This window comes from Oncorhynchus keta, unplaced genomic scaffold, assembly GCF_023373465.1.
Source record: "Oncorhynchus keta strain PuntledgeMale-10-30-2019 unplaced genomic scaffold, Oket_V2 Un_scaffold_4321_pilon_pilon, whole genome shotgun sequence".
NCBI lineage: Eukaryota > Metazoa > Chordata > Actinopteri > Salmoniformes > Salmonidae > Oncorhynchus > Oncorhynchus keta.
Genome location: NW_026290939.1, coordinates 312501 through 338753, shown reverse-complemented (window position 1 = coordinate 338753; position 26253 = coordinate 312501). Strand labels below are relative to the sequence as shown.

The 26253-nt window shown below is 48.6% G+C and overlaps 1 protein-coding gene and 1 long non-coding RNA gene across 2 annotated transcripts in view; both read right to left on the bottom strand.

The window, feature by feature from the left end:
• Positions 1-217: 217 nt before the first annotated feature.
• Positions 218-26253, bottom strand: part of tg (thyroglobulin) — a gene marked incomplete at its 3' end in the record, with an annotated part of 58773 nt that continues 32737 nt past the window's right edge. Inside the window, 16 exon segments of the mRNA XM_052516411.1 lie at positions 218-290; positions 493-712; positions 2626-2763; positions 2852-2935; positions 3049-3135; positions 5020-5190; positions 6189-6305; positions 6308-6379; positions 8593-8701; positions 10580-10695; positions 10943-11065; positions 11797-11961; positions 12677-12820; positions 13555-13713; positions 13937-14081; positions 24632-24780. Coding sequence (XP_052372371.1) covers positions 218-290; positions 493-712; positions 2626-2763; positions 2852-2935; positions 3049-3135; positions 5020-5190; positions 6189-6305; positions 6308-6379; positions 8593-8701; positions 10580-10695; positions 10943-11065; positions 11797-11961; positions 12677-12820; positions 13555-13713; positions 13937-14081; positions 24632-24780 — 2072 coding nt within the window.
• Positions 14089-15827, bottom strand: LOC127928859 (uncharacterized). Its single transcript, XR_008132469.1, has 3 exons — positions 15170-15827; positions 15058-15113; positions 14089-14261 (listed from the first exon to the last, which is right to left on the bottom strand). It is a non-coding gene; the product is annotated as an uncharacterized LOC127928859 (long non-coding RNA).

Genomic DNA, 26253 nt, shown 5'->3' with positions numbered 1-26253 from the left:
TCACCGTATAATTATATATACAACTTTAATAGGGGTGTGGACTCACCCTTCTTGGTGTGAGCGGTATGGGGTGTGTTAAAAACTCACCCTGCTGGAGTTAAAAAAAGACTCACCCTTCTTGGTGTCACCCTTGAGGTGTGTGGGGTGGGGTTGCTGGAGTTAAAAACTCACCCTTCTTGGTGTGAGCGGTGTGGGGTTGCTGGAGTTAAAAACTCACCCTTCTTGGTGTGAGCGGTGTGGGGTTGCTGGAGTTAAAACTCACCCTTCTTGGTGTGTGAGGTGTGGGGTTGCTGGAGTTAAAAACTCACCCTTCTTGGTGTGAGAGGTGTGGGGTTGCTGGAGTTAAAAACTCACCCTTCTTGGTGTGTGAGGTGTGGGGTTGCTGGAGTTAAAAACTCACCCTTCTTGGTGTGTGAGGTGTGGGGTTGCTGGAGTTAAAAACTCACCCTTCTTGGTGTGAGCGGTGTGGGGTTGCTGGAGTTAAAAACTCACCCTTCTTGGTGTGTGAGGTGTGGGGGTGCTGGAGTTAAAGACTCACTCTTCTTGGTGTGAGCGGTGTGGGGTTGCTGGGGGAGCACAGGGTTGCAGGCCTGTCTCAGGGGTTTGTCGTAGGCCCCACACACCTGGGTGTCTGGGTACAGGGCGCAGGTAAAGTACACTGAGCTCTCATCTCTCACATCAGCCAAGTGGCACAGCTCCTCCTCCTCACAGCCTGAAACACACAGAGAACACCTGAAACACACCTAAAACACCTGAAACACACAGAGGACACCTGAAACACACAGAGAACACCTGAAACACACAGAGGACACCTGAAACACACAGAGGACACCTGAAACACACAGAGGACACCTGAAACACACAGAGGACACCTGAAACACACAGAGGACACCTGAAACACACAGAGGACACCTGAAACACACAGAGGACACCTGAAACACACCTAAAACACACAGAGGACACATGAAACACACAGAGGACACCTGAAACACACCTAAAACACACAGAGGACACCTGAAACACACAGAGGACACCTGAAACACACAGAGGACACCTGAAACACACAGAGGACACCTGAAACACACAGAGGACACCTGAAACACACAGAAACACCTGAAACACACAGAGGACACCTGAAACACACAGAGGACACCTGAAACACACAGAGGACACCTGAAACACACAGAGGACACCTGAAACACACAGAGGACACCTGAAACACACAGAGGACACCTGAAACACACAGAGGACACCTGAAACACACAGAGGACACCTGAAACACACAGAGGACACCTGAAACACACAGAGGACACATGAAACACACAGAGGACACCTGAAACACACAGAGGACACCTGAAACACACAGAGGACACCTGAAACACACAGAGGACACCTGAAACACACAGAGGACACCTGAAACACACAGAGGACACCTGAAACACACAGAGGACAACTGAAACACACAGAGGACACCTGAAACACACAGAGGACACCTGAAACACACAGAGGACACCTGAAACACACAGAGGACACCTGAAACACACAGAGGACACCTGAAACACACAGAGGACACACAGAGAACACCTGAAACACACAGAGGACACACAGAGGACACCTGAAACACACAGAGGACACACAGAGCACACCTGAAACACACAGAGGACACACAGAGCACACCTGAAACACACAGAGGACACCTGAAACACACAGAGCACACCTGAAACACACAGAGGACACACAGAGCACACCTGAAACACACAGAGGACACCTGAAACACACAAGAGGACACCTGAAACACACAAGAGGACACCTGAAACACACAGGACACATGAAACACACAGAGGACACCTGAAACACACAGAGGACACATGAAACACACAGAGGACACCTGAAACACACCTAAAACACACAGAGGACACCTGAAACACACAGAGGACACCTGAAACACACCTAAAACACACAGAGGACACCTGAAACACACAGAGGACACCTGAAACACACAGAGGACACCTGAAACACACAGAGGACACCTGAAACACACAGAGGACACCTGCACACAGAGGACACACAGAGGTACAGCACAGAGGACACCTGAAACACACAGATAACACCTTTTGGAGAACACCTGAAACACACAGAGGACACCTGAAACACACATAGAACACACAGAGGACACCTGTAACACACAAAACACACAGAGGACACCTGAAACACACAGAGGACACCTGTAAGACACCTGAAACACACAGAGGACACCTGAAACACACAGGGACACCTGGTCACAAAACAGGACACATGAAACACACAGATGGACACCTGAGCATGTAAAACACACAGAGGACACCTGAAACACACAGAGGTCACCTGTTTTAGGACACTGCATGAAACACACAGAGGACACCTGTAACACACCTAAAACACACAGAGGACACATGAAACACACAGAGAACACCTGAAACACAGAGAACATCTGAAACACACAGAGGACACCTGAAACACACATTATACGAGTGCTAAAGATGAAGGCCATGTGATAGTAGTGAGAAACAACTAAAATATTCAGTGTATGAGATTCAAGGTGAATTGCTTTTGCAAAAGGCAAGCCATGAAGCTGATATATCCTACGTTTCAGACACCACAGCTGAGCCTCCTGTGCAGAGAACTGATGTTTAAAGATCCAGTATTGGAGGCTGGGGATGTCCCGTTCAGAGTCCACAACAACAGCACTGCTGTCCAGGGCCACAAACGTCTCCTTCACTGCATCTACGGGACAGGATGAGGTACAGCGTAACAAACAGTTGGTTTAGGTTTTGGCTCCTAGCAATAGGAGAATTAAGAAGACTGAACTAACCCGACAGAACGACTCTGGGGGCTTGTGGTGGGAGGACACTGCTACAGGCTGGGGAGGTCTTGGGACGAGTGGTCATGTCAGACTCTGAAAGATGGATCATTTTAGCATGTGAGAAAGATAAGTCAAGACAACCCAGTAATGTTTATTCAGAAGTCCATTGTTTTATAAATCTGAATAAGGAATTGAATGTACAATACCTTTCCAGAGGTAAATGCCTTGGAACCCAATAATGGTGGCCTGGTAGTCAGTTTTGTTCTTGCTTGATGTTGGCAGAGCTGTATCAGCTGTGAGAGAAACATACTGACCATTACATCACTTCATAAACACTTAGTTACAGAGTAACACTTCATAACCACTTAGTTACAGAGTAACACTTCATAACCACTTAGTTACAGAGTAACACTTCATAACCACTTAGTTACAGAGTAACACTTCATAACCACTTAGTTACAGAGTAACACTTCATAACCACTTAGTTACAGAGTAACACTTCATAACCACTTAGTTAGAGTAACACTTCATAACCACTTAGTAACAGAGTAGAGTAACACTTCATAACCACTTAGTTACAGAGTAACACTTCATAACCACTTAGTAACAGAGTAACACTTCATAACCACTTAGTTACAGAGTAACACTTCATAACCACTTAGTTACAGAGTAGAGTAACACTTCATAACCACTTAGTAACATAGTAACACTTCATAACCACTTAGTTACAGAGTAACACTTCATAACCACTTAGTTACAGAGTAACACTTCATAAACACTTAGTTACAGAGTAACACTTCATAACCACTTAGTTACAGAGTAACACTTCATAACCACTTAGTTACAGAGTAACACTTCATAACCACTTAGTTACAGAGTAACACTTCATAACCACTTAGTTACAGAGTAACACTTCATAACCACTTAGTTACAGAGTAACACTTCATAACCACTTAGTTACAGAGTAACACTTCATAACCACTTAGTTACAGAGTAGAGTAACACTTCATAACCACTTGGTTACAGAGTAGAGTAACACTTCATAACCACTTAGTTACAGAGTAACACTTCATAACCACTTAGTTACAGAGTAACACTTCATAACCACTTAGTTACAGAGTAACACTTCATAACCACTTAGTAACAGAGTAACACTTCATAACCACTTAGTAACAGAGTAACACTTCATAACCACTTAGAGAGTAACACTTCATAACCACTTAGCTACAGAGTAGAGTAACACTTCATAACCACTTAGTAACATAGTAACACTTCATAACCACTTAGTAACAGAGTGACACTTCATAACCACTTAGTTACAGAGTAACACTTCATAACCACTTAGTTACAGAGTAACACTTCATAACCACTTGGTTACAGAATAGAGTTACACTTCATAAACACTTAGTAACATAGTAACACTTCATAACCACTTAGTAACAGAGTAACACTTCATAACCACTTAGTAACAGAGTAACACTTCATAACCACTTAGTAACAGAGTAACACTTCATAACCACTTAGTAACAGAGTAACACTTCATAACCACTCAGTAACAGAGTAACACTTCATAACCACTTAGTAACAGAGTAGAGTAACACTTCATAACCACTTAGTAACAGAGTAACACTTCATAACCACTTAGTTACAGAGTAACACTTCATAACCACTCAGTAACAGAGTAGAGTAACACTTCATAACCACTTAGTAACAGAGTAACACTTCATAACCACTTAGTTACAGAGTAACACTTCATAACCACTTAGTAACAGAGTAACACTTCATAACCACTTAGTTACAGAGTAACACTTCATAACCACTCAGTAACAGAGTAACACTTCATAACCACTTAGTTACAGAGTAACACTTCATAACCACTTCAGAGTAACACTTCATAACCACTTAGTTACAGAGTATAGTAACACTTCATAACCACTTAGTTACAGAGTAGAGTAACACTTCATAACTACATACTGTAGTTAGAGTATAGTATCATAATCTATTCCATCTATACTGTACAGGCAGGTTTCCTGGACACAGCTTCAGCCTAGTCTTTGACCCCAAAATATTTCCAATGGAGATCCTTAATTGAGCTTTTAAGTCCAGGAATAGGTTTAATCTGAGTCTGGGAAACGGTCCTTAAATGTTACGGTAATAGTCTAGGTAGATATCCTTACTGATGGTGAAGTCTTGTCCTCCAAAGTTAAAGATGAACTGTTTCTGCAGTTTATTGTAGGTGACTCCAGCCCCACAGATCCTGTTCGCCTTGGCCAGGCCAGACATGTCCCAGTCTGCCTCACTGCATAGCAACATGTCTGGGTAGCTCAGCAGACCACACATAATGGTACCTGGACGGACAGAGAGACAGAGAGAGAGAGAGACAGAGAGAAAGAGAGAGAGAGAGAGAGAAAGAGAGAGAGAGGAGGGGGAGATTTGAAGAATTTAATTGCTCATCAATGATAATAAAATATAATATATTGAGATTTACATTGGTTCAGGATGTGCATTGTTTTTTATAAACTGGGTGGTTCGAGCCCTGAATGCTGATTGGCTGTAAGCCGTGGTATATTAGACCATAGGTCATGGGTATGACAAAATATATTTGCACTGCTCTAATTAAGTAGGTAACTTGTTTATAATAGCAATAAGGCACCTGGGGAGTTTGTGATATATGGCCAATATAACACGTCTAAGGGCTGTATCTTGGGGCCCCTGATTGACGTTGCGGTCTAAGGCACTGCATCTCAGTGCAAGATGCGTCACTACAGTCCCTGGTTCAATTCCAGGCTGTATCACATCCGACCATGATTGGGAGTCCCATAGGGTGGCGCACAATTGGCCCAGCATCGTTCGGGTTTGGCCAGGGAAGGCCTTCATTGTAAATAAGAATTTGTTCTTAACTGACTTGCCTCGTTAAATAAAGGTTAAATAAAATAATAATTAAAAACAGCTCTTAGTCGTGTTATATTGGCCATATACCACACCCCCTCAGGCCTTATTGATGAAATATCCAACCTATTGGAAATGGGCTAAGATTCAATAAGTGTATGAGCTTCCTCACTAAGCAGCATCACACAATGAGGTTCTGGATGCTGTCTTCACATATGACCACTTAGTTACAGCATCACACAATGAGGTTCTGGATGCTGTCTTCACATATGACCACTTAGTTACAGCATCACACAATGAGGTTCTGGATGCTGTCTTCACATATGACCACTTAGTTACAGCATCACACAATGAGGTTCTGGATGCTGTCTTCACATATGACCAGCCTTAGTTACAGCATCACACAATGAGGTTCTGGATGCTGTCTTCACATATGACCACTTAGTTACAGCATCACACAATGAGGTTCTGGATGCTGTGAAGCCGTCACAGCAGGTGTTCTGGGTACACTCGTCCTGACAGAAACGATGGACGTCGGTCAGAGTGGTTCCTTCAGCTGCAAACACCACGGTAGGTACACACCAGAACTGGCCTTACGGAAACTGAACCTGTCAAAGGTCTTCTGGGCCTTAGTGGTGAAGTCATGACCTATGATACAGATAGAGACTGATTCTCATGGTCTGGTAGAGAAACACAGCTGTATTTAGAGCAGGAAACAGATTCATGTCTGATTGTGCAGTAGGTGAATTCCTTATTCTATTGAGAGGAGGATGAGAGAGGAGAGAGGCCCTGAGAAACGAGGAGAGAGAGACTGAAACAGAGGAGAGAGACAGAACTGGCCTTTCAACCATTTGTGCTCTTGTCCCTCCAGAGAGAGAGAGAGAGAGAGAGGGCCTTAGTGAGAGAGAGAGACTCAGGAGACAGAGAGAGAGAGAGAGAGAGAGAGAGAACGTTCTGGTTGAGGATGAGAGACTTCATGTCTGATTGTTCTGGGTACACTTATTCTATTGAGAGGAGAGAGAGAGATGGACTTCATGTCTGGTGCAGAGTGGTTCCTTATTCAGCTGAGAGGAGAGAGAGAGAGAGAGAGGTACATGTCTGATTGTGCAGAAGGTGGCCTTATTCTATTGAGAGGAGAGAGAGAGAGAGAGAGAGAGACTCTTCTGGTGCAGAGGTGAATTCATGATTCTATGAGAGGAGAGAGAGAGAGAGAGAGAGAGGGACTTCATGTCTGATTGTGCAGTAGGTGAATTCCTTATTCTATTGAGAGGAGAGAGAGAGAGAGAGAGAGAGAGAGAGACTTCATGTCTGATTGTGCAGTAGGTGAATTCCTTATTCTATTGAGAGAGAGAGAGAGAGAGAGAGAGAGAGACTTCATGTCTGATTGTGCAGTAGGTGAATTCCTTATTCTATTGAGAGGAGAGAGAGAGAGAGAGAGAGAGAGAGGACTTCATGTCTGATTGTGCAGTAGGTGAATTCCTTATTCTATTGAGAGGAGCGAGAGAGAGAGAGAGAGAGAGAGAGAGAGAGAGAGAGAGAGAGAGAGAGAGAGAGAGAGAGAGAGAGAGAGAGAGAGAGAGAGAGAGAGAGAGAGAGAGAGAGAGAGAGAGAGAGAGAGAGAGAGAGAGAGAGAGAGAGAGGACTTCATGTCTGATTGTGCAGTAGGTGAATTCCTTATTCTATTGAGAGGAGAGAGAGAGAGAGAGAGAGAGAGACTTCATGTCTGATTGTGCAGTAGGTGAATTCCTTATTCTATTGAGAGGAGAGAGAGAGAGAGAGAGAGAGAGGACTTCATGTCTGATTGTGCAGTAGGTGAATTCCTTATTCTATTGAGAGAGAGAGAGAGAGAGAGAGAGAGACTTCATGTCTGATTGTGCAGAGGTGAATTCCTTATTCTAGAGAGAGAGAGAGAGAGAGAGAGAGAGAGAGGACTTCATGTCTGATTGTGCAGTAGGTGAATTCCTTATTCTATTGAGAGGAGAGAGAGAGAGAGAGAGAGAGAGGACTTCATGTCTGATTGTGCAGTAGGTGAATTCCTTATTCTATTGAGAGGAGAGAGAGAGAGAGAGAGAGAGAGAGAGGACTTCATGTCTGATTGTGCAGTAGGTGAATTCCTTATTCTATTGAGAGGAGAGAGAGAGAGAGAGAGAGAGAGGACTTCATGTCTGATTGTGCAGTAGGTGAATTCCTTATTCTATTGAGAGGAGCGAGAGAGAGAGAGAGAGAGAGGACTTCATGTCTGATTGTGCAGTAGGTGAATTCCTTATTCTATTGAGAGGAGCGAGAGAGAGAGAGAGAGAGAGAGACTTCATGTCTGATTGTGCAGTAGGTGAATTCCTTATTCTATTGAGAGGAGAGAGAGAGAGAGAGAGAGAGAGAGGACTTCATGTCTGATTGTGCAGTAGGTGAATTCCTTATTCTATTGAGAGGAGCGAGAGAGAGAGAGAGAGAGAGAGAGGACTTCATGTCTGATTGTGCAGTAGGTGAATTCCTTATTCTATTGAGAGGAGAGAGAGAGAGAGAGAGAGAGAGGACTTCATGTCTGATTGTGCAGTAGGTGAATTCCTTATTCTATTGAGAGGAGCGAGAGAGAGAGAGAGAGAGAGAGGACTTCATGTCTGATTGTGCAGTAGGTGAATTCCTTATTCTATTGAGAGGAGAGAGAGAGAGAGAGAGAGAGAGAGGACTTCATGTCTGATTGTGCAGTAGGTGAATTCCTTATTCTATTGAGAGGAGAGAGAGAGAGAGAGAGAGAGAGAGACTTCATGGACTGTTGTGAGAGAGGAGGACAAAGAACAGGATGGACGTTGTGGAGTTCAGCAGAGTCACTTTGTAAGAGGACAAACAAGCTCATACTGAACCTTTCTTCCTGATGGCCGTGACGTTCTGTCTGTCAGCCCCGTTCACCTTCAGAGAACAGCTCAGGTTCTGGAACATATCAGCACCTGCATTTCCCAGGAACCCTTTGGTCTGGGAATCACAAGCAAAGGGGACACTTGAAAGAGTTCACACACAACCTAACAATATCTAATGGAAACAGCAGTCACAGACAAACAGTTTCGAAAGCATCACACCTACTATGTCAATTTGGTGTGTTGATTTGTTCTGCAATGAATAATTGAATATAATACGATAGTAACATTTCTGAGAGATTATAGTGATGTTCCTCGTTTGATTAGATGAGCCCTAATGACCCTGTAACCCTCTTCTATCTCCTGTAGTGTGAATCAGGGGTCCAGAGCCAGCTAATGACCCTGTAACCCTCTTCTATCTCCTGTAGTGTAAATCAGGGGTCCAGAGCCCTAATGACCCTGTAACCCTCTTCTATCTCCTGTAGTGTGAATCTGGGTTCCAGAGCCCTCTTCTATCTCCTGTAGTGTGAATCAGGGGTCCAGAACCCTCTTCTATCTCCTGTAGTGTGAATCAGGGGTCCAGAACCCTCTTCTATCTCCTGTAGTGTGAATCTGGGTTCCAGAGCCCTCTTCTATCTCCTGTAGTGTGAATCAGGGTTCCAGAGCCCTCTTCTATCTCCTGTAGTGTGAATCTGGGTTCCAGAGCCCTCTTCTATCTCCTGTAGTGTGAATCAGGGTTCCAGAGCCCTCTTCTATCTCCTGTAGTGTGAATCAGGGTTCCAGAGCCCTCTTCTATCTCCTGTAGTGTGAATCAGGGTTCCAGAGCCCTCTTCTATCTCCTGTAGTGTGAATCAGGGTTCCAGAACCCTCTTCTATCTCCTGTAGTGTGAATCAGGGTTCCAGAGCCCTCTTCTATCTCCTGTAGTGTGAATCTGGGTTCCAGAGCCCTCTTCTATCTCCTGTAGTGTGAATCAGGGTTCCAGAGACCTCTTCTATCTCCTGTAGTGTGAATCAGGGGTCCAGAACCCTCTTCTATCTCCTGTAGTGTGAATCTGGGTTCCAGAGCCCTCTTCTATCTCCTGTAGTGTGAATCAGGGTTCCAGAGCCCTCTTCTATCTCCTGTAGTGTGAATCAGGGTTCCAGAGCCCTCTTCTACTCCTGACAATCAGGGTTCCAGAGCCCTCTTCTATCTCCTGTAGTGTGAATCATTTCCAGAGCCCTCTTCTATCTCCTGTAGTGTGAATCAGGGTTCCAGAGCCCTCTTCTATCTCCTGTAGTGTGAATCAGGGTTCCAGAACCCTCTTCTATCTCCTGTAGTGTGAATCAGGGGTCCAGAGCCCTCTTCTATCTCCTGTCGTGTGAATCAGGGGTCCAGAACCCTCTTCTATCTCCTGTAGTGTGAATCAGGGGTCCAGAACCCTCTTCTATCTCCTGTAGTGTGAATCAGGGGTCCAGAACCCTCTTCTATCTCCTGTCGTGTGAATCAGGGGTCCAGAGCCTGCAGTGTAGGTGATGCCTGATGAAAGCTCTGTGTACAACACACCAACATGACATAGGTTGCTTCCCAAATAGCACCCTACACCCTTTATAGAGCACTGCTTTTCGACCAGTGGTGTAAAGTACTTCACTAAAAACACTTTAAACTTAAATTAAATTATGGATGACTTTCACTTTGACTTGAGTTATTTTCTATAAAGGTATCTTCACTTTGACTTGAGTTATTTTCTATAAAGGTATCTTCACTTTGACTTGAGTTATTTTCTATAAAGGTATCTTCACTTTGACTTGAGTTATTTTCTATAAAGGTATCTTCACTTTGACTTGAGTTATTTTCTATAAAGGTATCTTCACTTTCACTCAAGTATAACACTTGAGTACTTTTTCCACCAGCTCTTTTGACCAGAGCCCACAGAGCACGATATAAGAAATGTGGGTCCCATTTGGGACGGGTCCACACTGCAGACGGAGAAAAAGACAGATTGTGGACGTCCCATACTTGCTCAGAGGTTTGGCATTGGATGTTAGCAGCGTCGGTGCTGTAGAGTTCACAGTGACTCTGTCCTTCTTCAGCGTAAAGGACGACGTAAAGACAAGTCTGGACCTGGGCACAAGCTGGGGAGTGACACAAACATAACCAATGTTTTACACTCCTGGTTTTGATATAGAAACACTTGTAGTGAGTCAGAACTTGCACCCTATTCCCTATATAGTGTATGACTTTTGACCAGGGTCCATAGGCCTGTAGTGAGTAACACACACACACTACAGGGAATCGGGTGCCATTTGTGACACATCCTTTTATTGTGGAAAGACGACAACTTGTTTTTTTTGTAAATGTAACCTTCCACAGTGACCTCACCTGACACACACGTCCTGAGTTGTTTCTCCGTGGTCGTGTTTGACGTCTCTGAGCTGAGGACGACATAGTCTTCTGCTGCTAGAGAGAACGCTGATCTGGGAACTGTCTCAAACCTCTGCAGAACTGCAGACGGAGAAAAAGGGAAATATTAGGATACACAACAACAACCAAATGAAGGTGTCTTGACTCACACAAAAAAAATAGCCAAACTTCAGAAATTCCTTTTTTCGTTTTTGCATGTGTTTTTCCTCTTGCTTTACACAACAACGTCACATTGCCCTTAGCACTTCAGTCATTCCTGTACTGTATATACAATATGGAGAAATATAACCCTTCACGTAATAGGAGTTCCTTTTAGTTAAATAAAAAATTAAAGTTCAAGAAAGGTTGTAACTGAACTGTTGACTCAGAGCATAGCAGCACAAGTAGAGGTCCCACACAAAACTCTTAACCTCAGTTGTCAGTGCTTCAAATCCTCATAACATTGTTGAACATGATTCCCGGGTTTAGTCTCTCTCTAGTGATCCTCGGACAGAACCTGAGTCACAGGAAGTGTTCCAACTGGCACCCTACGCAGTGCACTACTTTTGACCAAAGCCCAATGGTCCCTGGCCAAAACAGGAAGTATGGCTCCATTTGGGACGCATACAGTGTGACTCAGGTATCTGTTGATGTTTCAGCCATGTGTTAAAACACTGGTCCACAAAAAATACTTCAATAGACCTGAGTCACCTGACTGAGAACTTCACGCTCAAACTGTTTGTTTGTGTCCAGTCCACAGAAACAATACATTCACTTTCTGGGGCAGCAATACAAGATACTCTTTGTTCTTAAAACGCTGACCCAGACAGTACCTGAACATTCTCCCTCAGACAGAGGCTGGCTAGTGGTTGTCCACTCCAGCTGTTCTCCGCTGGATGTGACACAGCGCCACCTCCTGGTCTGGATGTCCTGCTGGGCCGACAGGAAGTCCCCTGCCTCTGAACACCTCAGGCCACTGCGCTGGCACTCTGTCAAACCTGGACATTACAAAACAGTGGTGAGTTGAGCAGTTAAGCTGCCTATGTTTAGGGGATGGGACCACGGTCCTAGACCTTAGTAAATATCATACATCTACATAATAATAGTGCTCTCTAACACTGGGTGAGCTGAGCAACAGTATAGCTGCCTATGTTTAGGGGATGGGACCACGGTCCTAGACCTTAGTAAATATCATAGATCTACATAATAATAGTGCTCTCTAACACTGGGTGAGCTGAGCAGTATAGCTGCCTATGTTTAGGGGACAGGACCACAGTCCTAGACCTTAGTAAATATCATACATCTACAGAATAATAGTGCTCTCTAACACTGGGTGAGCTGAGCAGTATAGCTGCCTATGTTTAGGGGACAGGACCACAGTCCTAGACCTTAGTAAATATCATACATCTACATAATAATAGTGCTCTCTAACACTGGGTGAGCTGAGCAGTATAGCTGCCTATGTTTAGGGGACAGGACCACAGTCCTAGACCTTAGTAAATATCATACATCTACAGAATAATAGTGCTCTCTAACACTGGGTGAGCTGAGCAGTATAGCTGCCTATGTTTAGGGGATGGGACCACGGTCCTAGACCTTAGTAAATATCATAGATCTACAGAATAATAGTGCTCTCTAACACTGGGTGAGCTGAGCAACAGAAAGCCAGTGGTAATAAGGAACGTGTTCCATGTCTCCCATCTCCTCACTCACAGTGTGTGGCAGCTGAAGCTCCGTTAGTGGACGTGCCTGAAGGACACATGGTACAGAAGTCTGACCCCTCCTGGTCTTGGTAGGAGCCCTGAGGACAGGGAGAACACACACCTCCACTGGAAAACATACCCGCAGGACACACCACTATAGGGGAGAGGGAGAGGGGGGAGAGGATAGAGGGAGAGAGAGAGAGAGAGAGAGAGAGAGAGAGGGGGGAGAAGAAAGAGGGAGAGAGAGGGGGCGAGAGAGAGGGGGCGAGAGCAAAGAGGGAGAGAGAGAGAGAGAGAGAGAGAGAGAGAGAGAGAGAGAGAGAGAGGGGGCGAGAGAGGGGGCGAGAGCAAAGAGGGAGAGAGAGAGAGCGCAAAGAGGGAGAGAGAGAGAGAGAGAGAGAGAGACAGAGGGGGCGAGAGAGAGGTAGAGAGAGAGAAAAGAGAGAGAGAGAAAAGAGAGAGAAAGAGAGGGAGAAAATAAAGATGGAGGGAGGGAGAAAAGAAAGATGGAGGGAGAGAGAAAAGAGAGGGAGTGAGAAAAGAAAGAGAGGGAGAGAGAAAAGAGAGGGAGTGAGAAAAGAAAGAGAGGGAGAGAGCGAAAGAGAGAGAGAAAATAAAGATGGAGAGAGAGAGAAAATAAATATAGAGGGAGAGAGAGAGAGAGAAAAGAAAGCAGGGGAGAGAGAGAGAGAGGAGAAAGGACAGAGAGAAAAGAGAGCGAGGAGAGAGAAAGAGAGGGTGTGTGTTATACATTCAGTTATTAATAATGCTGTCAACCGGGTCGTGACCTTTAGTAAATCAGTCAGTATGCACTTTCATTTCATATGAACTGATATACAGTAGTTCAGGCCAGGTTGTGTTTTAGGGGGACAGGTAATAAGGACGTACCGCATCCTGTTCCAACACGCTGGTAGCCATGGGAACAGCCAAAGTTGGGTGCTGAGGTAGAGAGGACTCTGGGTTCAGAGGTCAAGAGGGAGCGGTAGGGGTCACTACCCATCAGGCCTAGCAGCCCATCCAACAGCCTGTCCTCACTGAGCGCTACATCTGGAAACAGATAAATCACTAATGACTCAAATCCACAAATACTTCTGTTGTTCCATTAAATGAAACATGAAAATGCACTTTGGCCGACCTCCAATAAAATATACACACAAAGTCAAAGTTTAAAATGTATAAACTAGTCTTGAGACGTATTTATAGGGTGTGAGACAGTATGTTGTTGTTTTTCATTGAGAAATATTTCTGAAATGTTGTCTGTGCTCCTTACCGACGTCATGCAGGTCAGGCAGAACAGAGACAGGAAGGTCTGAGAGAAGAGCCCTCCAGCTGACCTGAACACTGACGCTTTCCTCACTCACACACTCTACAGAGACGGACGACTCATCACACACTGACACAGAGACGGACGTCAGCTAGAACAGGAGAGACACAGCAGTCAGACAACCTGTACAGACTCATCACACACTGACACAGAGACGGACGTCAGCTAGAACAGGAGAGACACAGCAGTCAGACAACCTGTACAGACTCATCACACACTGACACAGAGACGGACGTCAGCTAGAACAGGAGAGACACAGCAGTCAGACAACCTGTACAGAATCATCACACACTGACACAGAGACGGACGTCAGCTAGAACAGGAGAGACACAGTAGTCAGACAACCTGTACAGGCTCATCACACACAGACACAGAGACGGACGTCAGCTAGAACAGGAGAGACACAGCAGTCAGACAACCTGTACAGACTCATCACACACTGACACAGAGACGGACGTCAGCTAGAACAGGAGAGACACAGCAGTCAGACAACCTGTACAGACTCATCACACACTGACACAGAGACGGACGTCAGCTAGAACAGGAGAGACACAGCAGTCAGACAACCTGTACAGACTCATCACACACAGACACAGAGACGGACGTCAGCTAGAACAGGAGAGACACAGTAGTCAGACAACCTGTACAGACTCATCACACACTGACACAGAGACGGACGTCAGCTAGAACAGGAGAGACACAGCAGTCAGACAACCTGTACAGACTCATCACACACTGACACAGAGACGGACGTCAGCTAGAACAGGAGAGACACAGCAGTCAGACAACCTGTACAGACTCATCACACACTGACACAGAGACGGACGTCAGCTAGAACAGGAGAGACACAGCAGTCAGACAACCTGTACAGACTCATCACACACTGACACAGAGACGGACGTCAGCTAGAACAGGAGAGACACAGCAGTCAGACAACCTGTACAGACTCATCACACACAGACACAGAGACGGACGTCACAGTAGTCAGACAACCTGTACAGACTCATCACACACTGACACAGAGACTGACGTCAGCTAGAACAGGAGAGACACAGCAGTCAGACAACCTGTACAGACTCATCACACACTGACACAGAGACGGACGTCACAGCAGTCAGACAACCTGTACAGACTCATCACACACTGACACAGAGACGGACGTCACAGTAGTCAGACAACCTGTACAGATGTACAATCTTAATTTGATCTCCCTGCTGCAGGTGAACTTTCCTGCAACGCAGGACATTATAAACTTGTAGAGTATTTGAGGTTTAAAAAGGCATCTGAAGTTTGTAATTCCCACTTTCAGACTTGATTTTCCTTTATGAAAAAGATATCAACCATTACAAAATTGCTCAATAATTATAATCCACATAATAATTCACATTTCCTGTTGATGGAGGACTATTTTCCTGCTGTAGCAAACTGGCTCAAATGAAGATCCTACATCTGTAGCTAGTCAACCAGCATCCTGTCCAGTGGGTGTCCTTGTGCATCAAGCTGCTCTACGCTACAGTTCTGTCTCAGACAAGACTTCCTTAGTCAACTATAGACAACTAGCTGTGGTACAAAACAGTCATATGCAAATCAATAAAGTCCATATCATTAAATCAATAAATCATACATGTATATTTTCTAGAGGGTTTATAGGGCTGCGTTTATGAATACATCTGTAGTTAATGAGTTGAGCGTTTTCTAAGAACGTATGTTTTGCATTAGTTCAGGTTCTGGAATATCTCCTGCAGGCACCTTTCCATTCAAAGCAAGTTACACATGGTTTTCACTATCGTTTATTGCAACAGTAGATGGCAGACATTCGGACACACACACACAAACACACACGTACACGCACACACACACACACACACACACACACACACAACCTGCAGGCTGCAGAGACCCTGGGCCCTCATGTCGTGGAGTAGAGAGGTCTGCAGGCTGGAGTGGAGGGAGGAGCTGCAGGGTCCCTGGTCTGGACGCAGGGTGAGCTGGAGCACCACAGAGGTCTGGACGGTCTGCAGCACCTGAAGTCCTGGAACACACAGAGACACAGACAGAGACATGACACAGAGACACACACGCAGAGACACACGCAGAGACACACGCAGAGACATACGCAGAGACATACGCAGAGACATACGCAGAGACACACGCAGAGACACACGCAGAGACAGACGCAGAGACACACGCAGAGACACACGCAGAGACATACGCAGAGACATACGCAGAGACACACGCAGAGACACACGCAGAGACATACGCAGAGACACACGCAGAGACACACGCAGAGACATACGCAGAGACACACGCAGAGACACACGCAGAGACACACGCAGAGACATACGCAGAGACACACGCAGAGACACACGCAGAGACACACGCAGAGACACACGCAGAGACATACGCAGAGACACACGCAGAGACATACGCAGAGACATACGCAGAGACACACGCAGAGACACACACAAGACACACGCAGAGACACACGCAGAGACACACGCAGAGACACACAAAGACACACGCAGAGACACACGCAGAGACACACGCAGAGACACACAAAGACACACGCAGAGACACACGCAGAGACACACGCAGAGACACACGCAGAGACATACGCAGAGACACACGCAGAGACATACGCAGAGACATACGCAGAGACACACGCAGAGACACACGCAGAGACACACGCAGAGACATACGCAGAGACATACGCAGAGACACACGCAGAGACATACGCAGAGACATACGCAGAGACACACAGAGACATACGCAGAGACATACGCAGAGACATACGCAGAGACATACGCAGAGACATACGCAGAGACACACGCAGAGACACACGCAGAGACACACGCAGAGACACACGCAGAGACACACGCAGAGACATACGCAGAGACATACGCAGAGACATACGCAGAGACACACGCAGAGACATACGCAGAGACACACGCAGAGACATACGCAGAGACATACGCAGAGACATATGCAGAGACACACAGAGAGACATACGCAGAGACATACGCAGAGACATACGCAGAGACATACGCAGAGACATACGCAGAGACACACGCAGAGACACACGCAGAGACACACGCAGAGACACACGCAGAGACACACGCAGAGACACACGCAGAGACATACGCAGAGACATACGCAGAGACACACGCAGAGACATACGCAGAGACATACGCAGAGACATACGCAGAGACATACGCAGAGACACACGCAGAGACACACGCAGAGACACACGCAGAGACACACGCAGAGACACACGCAGAGACACACGCAGAGACACACGCAGAGACATACGCAGAGACATACGCAGAGACACACGCAGAGACACACGCAGAGACACACGCAGAGACACACGACACACGCAGAGACATACGCAGAGACATACGCAGAGACACACGAGAGACATACGCAGAGACATACGCAGAGACACACGCAGAGACATACGCAGAGACATACGCAGAGACACACGCAGAGACATACGCAGAGACATACGCAGAGACACACGCAGAGACATACGCAGAGACACACGCAGAGACATACGCAGAGACACACGCAGAGACACACGCAGAGACACACGCAGAGACACACGCAGAGACATACGCAGAGACATACGCAGAGACACACGCAGAGACATACGCAGAGACACACGCAGAGACATACGCAGAGACATACGCAGAGACATACGCAGAGACATACGCAGAGACATACGCAGAGACACACGCAGAGACATACGCAGAGACACACGCAGAGACACACGCAGACACACACACACGAGACACACGCAGAGACACACGCAGAGACATACGCAGAGACATACGCAGAGACACACGCAGAGACACACGCAGAGACATACGCAGAGACACACGCAGAGACACACGCAGAGACACACGCAGAGACACACGCAGACACACACACACGCAGAGACACACGCAGAGACACACGCAGAGACATACGCAGAGACATACGCAGAGACACACGCAGAGACATACGCAGAGACACACGCAGAGACACACGCAGAGACACACGCAGAGACATACGCAGAGACACACGCAGAGACATACGCAGAGACATACGCAGAGACATACGCAGAGACACACGCAGAGACACACGCAGAGACACACGTAGAGACACACGTAGAGACACACGCAGAGACACACGCAGAGACATACGCAGAGACACACGCAGAGACATACGCAGAGACATACGCAGAGACACACGCAGACACACGCAGAGACATACGCAGAGACACACGCAGAGACATACGCAGAGACACACGCAGAGACATACGCAGAGACACACGCAGAGACATACGCAGAGACACACAGAGAGACATACGCAGAGACATACGCAGAGACATACGCAGAGACATACGCAGAGACCTGCAAAGACACACGCAGAGACACACGCAGAGACATACGCAGAGACATACGCAGAGACACACAGAGAGACATACGCAGAGACATACGCAGAGACACACGCAGAGACACACAGAGAGACATACAGCAGAGACACACAGCAGAGACACACGCAGAGACACACGCAGAGACACACACAGAGACATACGCAGAGACACACAGAGAGACATACGCAGAGACACACGCAGAGACATACGCAGAGACACACGCAGAGACATACGCAGAGACATACGCAGAGACATACGCAGAGACACACGCAGAGACACACGCAGAGACACACACGCAGAGACATACGCAGAGACATACGCAGAGACACACGCAGAGACACACGCAGAGACACACGCAGAGACACACGCAGAGACACACGCAGAGACATACGCAGAGACACACAGAGACATACGCAGAGACATACGCAGAGACATACGCAGAGACATACGCAGAGACATACGCAGAGACATACGCAGAGACATACGCAGAGACACACGCAGAGACACACGCAGAGACACGCACACACGCAGACACACGCAGAGACATACGCAGAGACATACGCAGAGACATACGCAGAGACACACGCAGACACACACGCAGAGACACACGCAGAGACATACGCAGAGACATACGCAGAGACACACGCAGAGACACACGCAGAGACACACGCACGCAGAGACACACGCAGAGACATACGCAGAGACACACGCAGAGACATACGCAGAGACATACGCAGAGACACACGCAGAGACATACGCAGAGACATACGCAGAGACATACGCAGAGACATACGCAGAGACACACGCAGAGACACACGCAGAGACACACGCAGACATACGCAGAGACACACGCAGAGACATACGCAGAGACATACGCAGAGACACACAGAGACACACGCAGAGACACACGCAGAGACACACGCAGAGACACACGCAGAGACACACGCAGAGACACACGCAGAGACACACGCAGAGACATACGCAGAGACATACGCAGAGACACACGCAGAGACACACGCAGAGACACACGCAGAGACACACGCAGAGACATACGCAGAGACACACGCAGAGACACACGCAGACACACGCAGAGACACACGCAGACACACACGCAGACACACGCAGAGACACACGCAGAGACACACGCAGAGACACACGCAGAGACACACGCAGAGACACACGCAGAGACACACGCAGAGACACACGCAGAGACACACGCAGAGACACACGCAGACACACGCAGACACACGCAGAGACACACGCAGAGACACACGCAGAGACACACGCAGAGACACACGCAGAGACACACGCAGAGACACACGCAGACACACACACACGCAGAGACACACGCAGAGACACACGCAGAGACATACGCAGAGACACACAGAGCAGACACACGCAGAGACACACGCAGAGACACACGCAGAGACACACGCAGAGACACACGCAGAGACACACGCAGAGACACACGCAGAGACACACGCAGAGACACACGCAGAGACACACGCAGACACACACGCAGAGACACACGCAGACACACACGCAGAGACACACGCAGAGACACACGCAGAGACACACGCAGAGACACACGCAGAGACACACGCAGAGACACACGCAGAGACACACGCAGAGACACACGCAGACACACACGCAGAGACACACGCAGAGAGACACACGCAGAGACACACGCAGAGACACACGCAGAGACATACGCAGAGACACACGCAGAGACACACGCAGAGACACACGCAGAGACACACGCAGAGACACACGCAGAGACACGCAGACACACACACGCAGAGACACACGCAGACACACACAGCACACACGCAGAGACACACGCAGAGACATACGCAGAGACACACGCAGAGACATACGCAGAGACACACGCAGAGACACACGCAGAGACACACGCAGAGACACACGCAGAGACACACGCAGAGACACACGCAGAGACACGCAGAGACACACGCAGAGACACACGCAGAGACACACGCAGAGACACACGCAGAGACACACGCAGAGACACACGCAGAGACACACGCAGAGACATACGCAGAGACACACGCAGAGACACACGCAGAGACACACGCAGAGACATACGCAGAGACACACGCAGAGACACACGCAGAGACACACGCAGAGACACACGCAGAGACACACGCAGGACACACGCAGAGACACACGCAGAGACACACGCAGAGACATACGCAGAGACACACGCAGAGACACACGCAGAGACACACGCAGAGACACGCAGAGACACACGCAGAGACATACGCAGAGACACACGCAGAGACACACGCAGAGACACACGCAGAGACACACGCAGAGACACACGCAGAGACACACGCAGAGACACACGCAGAGACACGCAGAGACACACGCAGAGACATACGCAGAGACACACGCAGAGACACACGCAGAGACACACGCAGAGACACACGCAGAGACACACGCAGAGACACACGCAGACACACGCAGAGACACACGCAGAGACACACGCAGAGACACACGCAGAGACACACGCAGAGACACACGCAGACACACACGCAGACACACGCAGAGACACACGCAGAGACACACGCAGAGACACACGCAGAGACACACGCAGAGACACACGCAGAGACACACGCAGAGACACACGCAGAGACACACGCAGAGACACACGCAGAGACACACGCAGAGACATACGCAGAGACACACGCAGAGACACACGCAGAGACACACGCAGACACACGCAGAGACATACGCAGAGACATACGCAGAGACACACGCAGAGACACACGCAGAGACACACGCAGAGACACACGCAGAGACACACGCAGAGACATACGCAGAGACACACGCAGAGACATACGCAGAGACACACGCAGGACATACGCAGAGACACACGCAGAGACATACGCAGAGACATACGCAGAGACATGCGCAGAGACATACGCAGAGACATACGCAGAGACACACGCAGAGACACACGCAGAGACATACGCAGAGACACACACAGAGACACACGCAGAGACATACGCAGAGACACACGCAGACACACGCAGAGACACACGCAGAGACACACGCAGAGACATACGCAGAGACACACGCAGAGACACACGCAGAGACACACGCAGACACACGCAGAGACACACGCAGAGACATACGCAGAGACACACGCAGAGACATACGCAGAGACATACGCAGAGACATACGCAGAGACACACGCAGAGACACACGCAGAGACACACGCAGAGACACACGCAGAGACATACGCAGAGACACACGCAGAGACATACGCAGAGACATACGCAGAGACACACGCAGAGACATACGCAGAGACACACGTAGAGACACACGTAGAGACACACGTAGAGACATACGCAGAGACATACGCAGAGACATACGCAGAGACACACGCAGAGACACACGCAGAGACATACGCAGAGACATACGCAGAGACACACGCAGAGACACACGCAGAGACACACGCAGAGACACACGCAGAGACACACACGCAGAGACACACGCAGAGACATACGCAGAGACATACGCAGGACACACGCAGAGACATACGCAGAGACATACGCAGAGACATACGCAGAGACATACGCAGACACACACGCAGAGACACACGCAGAGACATACACATGAGGACACACGCAGAGACACACGCAGAGACACACGCAGAGACATACGCAGAGACACACGCAGACACACGCAGAGACACACGCAGAGACACACGCAGAGACACACGCAGAGACACACGCAGAGACACACGCAGAGACATACGCAGAGACATCGCAGAGACATACGCAGAGACATACGCAGACACACACGCAGACACACACGCAGAGACATACGCAGAGACATACGCAGACACACACGCAGAGACATACGCAGAGACACACGCAGAGACACACGCAGAGACACACGCAGAGACATACGCAGAGACATACGCAGAGACATACGCAGAGACACACGCAGAGACACACGCAGAGACACACGCAGAGACATACGCAGAGACATACGAGAGACATACGCAGAGACACACGCAGAGACACACGCAGACACACGCAGAGACACACGCAGAGACACACGCAGAGACACACGCAGAGACATACGCAGAGACATACGCAGAGACATACGCAGAGACATACGCACATGAGACATACGCAGAGACACACGCAGAGACACACGCAGAGACACACGCAGAGACATACGCAGAGACATACGCAGAGACATACGCAGAGACACACGCAGAGACACACGCAGACACACGCAGAGACACACGCAGAGACACACGCAGAGACACACGCAGAGACATACGCAGAGACACACGCAGAGACACACGCAGAGACACACGCAGAGACATACACGCAGAGACATACGCAGAGACACACGCAGAGACACACGCAGAGACACACGCAGAGACACACGCAGAGACACACGCAGAGACATACGCAGAGACATACGCAGAGACACACGCAGAGACACACGCAGAGACACACGCAGAGACATACGCAGAGACACACGCAGAGACACACGCAGACACACGCAGAGACACACGCATGCAGACAGAGACACACGCAGAGACACACGCAGAGACATCACGCAGAGACACACGCAGAGACACACGCAGAGACACACGCAGAGACATACGCAGAGACACACGCAGAGACATACGCAGAGACATACGCAGAGACATACGCAGAGACACACGCAGACACACACGCACGCAGAGACACACACAAGAGACACACACACACGCAGAGACACACGCAGAGACACACGCAGAGACACACGCAGAGACACACGCAGACCACACGCAGACACACACGCAGAGACACACGCAGAGACACACGCAGAGACACACGCAGACACACACACGCAGAGACACACGCAGAGACACACACACGCAGAGACACACACACGCAGACACACACACAGAGACACACACACAAAAGACACACACACACGCAGAGACACACGCAGAGACACACGCAGAGACACACGCAGAGACACACGCAGACACACACGCAGACACACACGCAGAGACACACGCAGAGACACACGCAGACACACACGCAGACACACACACACGCAGATACACACGCAGAGACACACACACACGCAGAGACACACGCAGACACACACGCAGACACACACACACGCAGAGACACACGCAGAGACACACGCAGAGACACACGCAGAGACACACGCAGACACACACGCAGACACACACGCAGAGACACACGCAGAGACACACACAAAGACACACACACACGCAGAGACACACGCAGAGACACACGCAGAGACACACGCAGAGACACACGCAGAGACACACGCAGACACACACACACGCAGAGACACACGCAGAGACAAACGCAGACACACACAAAGACACACACAAAGACACACACATACACGCAGACACACACGCAGAGAGACACACGCAGACACACACACACGCAGACACACACGCAGAGACACACGCAGAGACACACGCAGAGACACACGCAGAGACACACAAAGACACACACGCAGAGACACACACAAAGACACACACGCAGAGACACACGCAGACACACACAAGACACACACACACGCAGACACACACGCAGAGACACACGCAGACACACACGCAGAGACACACGCAGAGACACACGCAGAGACACACGCAGAGACACACACAGACACACACAAAGACACACACGCAGAGACACACGCAGACACACACGCAGACACACACGCAGACACACACGCAGACACACACGCAGAGACACACGCAGAGACACACGCAGAGACACACGCAGAGACACACGCAGACACACACGCAGAGACACACGCAGAGACACACGCAGAGACACACGCAGAGACACACGCAGAGACACACGCAGAGACACACGCAGAGACACACGCAGAGACACACGCAGAGACACACGCAGAGACACACGCAGAGACACACGCAGAGACACACGCAGAGACACACGCAGAGACACACACAAAGACACACACACACGCAGACACACACGCAGACACACACGCAGACACACACGCAGAGACACACGCAGAGACACACGCAGAGACACACGCAGACACACACACACGCAGACACACACGCAGAGACACACGCAGACACACACGCAGAGACACACGCAGACACACACGCAGAGACACACGCAGAGACACACGCAGACACACACGCAGACACACACACACCCACACACACCAACCTGCAGGCTGCAGAGACCCTGGGCCCTCATGTCGTGGAGTAGAGAGGTCTGCAGGCTGGAGTGGAGGGAGGAGCTGCAGGGTCCCTGGTCTGGACGCAGGGTGAGCTGGAGCACCACAGAGGTCTGGACGGTCTGCAGCACCTGAAGTCCTGGAACACACAGAGACACAGACATGACACAGAGACACAGACAGAGACATGACACAGAGACACAGACAGACAGAGACAGAGACAGACAGAGACAGAGACAGACAGAGACAGACACAGAGACAGAGACACTCAGAGACAGACACAGAGACAGAGAGACTCAGAGACAGACTCAGAGACACAGACAGACAGACAGAGAGACAGAGAGACAGACAGAGAGACAGACAGAGGCATGACACAGAGACAGACAGAGACAGAGACACAGACACAGAGACAGAGACAGAGACACAGACACAGAGACAGACACAGAGACAGACACATAGACAGACACAGAGACAGACAGAGACAGACACAGAGACAGACACAGAGACAGAGACAGACACAGAGACACAGAGACACAGAGACACAGAGACACAGAGACACAGAGACAGACACAGACACAGAGACAGACGAGACATGACGTAATGAAGTCTAGGCTCCCTGCCAAACACACAGTGATTCCATCAAACTGTACACAGCACTGATTACAGTGTGACGCATCAACGGTCCAAGAGAGACGTAAACAATCAGACAAAAGCAACAACTGAACACTGAGGGAGAAAACAACTTCCCTTTACAGTCAGACATGAGGAACAACTGAACACTGAGGGAGAAAACAACTTCCCTTTACAGTCAGACATGAGGAACAACTGAACACTGAGGGAGAAAACAACTTCCCTTTACAGTCAGACATGAGGAACAACTGAACGCTGAGGGAGAAAACAACTTCCCTTTACAGTCAGACAAGAGGAACAACTGAACACTGAGGGAGAAAACAACTTCCCTTTACAGTCAGACATGAGGAACAACTGAACACTGAGGGAGAAAACAACTTCCCTTTACAGTCAGACAAGAGGAACAACTGAACACTGAGGGAGAAAACAACTTCCCTTTACAGTCAGACATGAGGAACAACTGAACACTGAGGGAGAAAACAACTTCCCTTTACAGTCAGACATGAGGAACAACTGAACACTGAGGGAGAAAACAACTTCTCTTTACAGTCAGACAAGAGGAACAACTGAACACTGAGGGAGAAAACAACTTCCCTTTACAGTCAGACAAGAGGAACAACTGAACACTGAGGGAGAAAACAACTTCCCTTCAACATCAGGACACTTTCACTACTAGATAGTCTATGAGTGTTATGACTGACTGTCAACTCCTGTGAGCATGTCATATTACCCTGTTTTTCAGACAGACAGGAAGTCTGGTCATTCTGTGTTATACTACACACTGTAGAGGTCTGGTCATTCTGTGTTATACTACACACTGTAGAGGTCTGGTCATTCTGTGTTAGACTACACACTGTGGAGGTCTGGTCATTCTGTGTTAGACTAGACACTGTGGTGGTCTGGTCATTCTGTGTTCTACTACACACTGTAGAGGTCTGGTCATTCTGTGTTATACTACACACTGTAGAGGTCTGGTCATTCT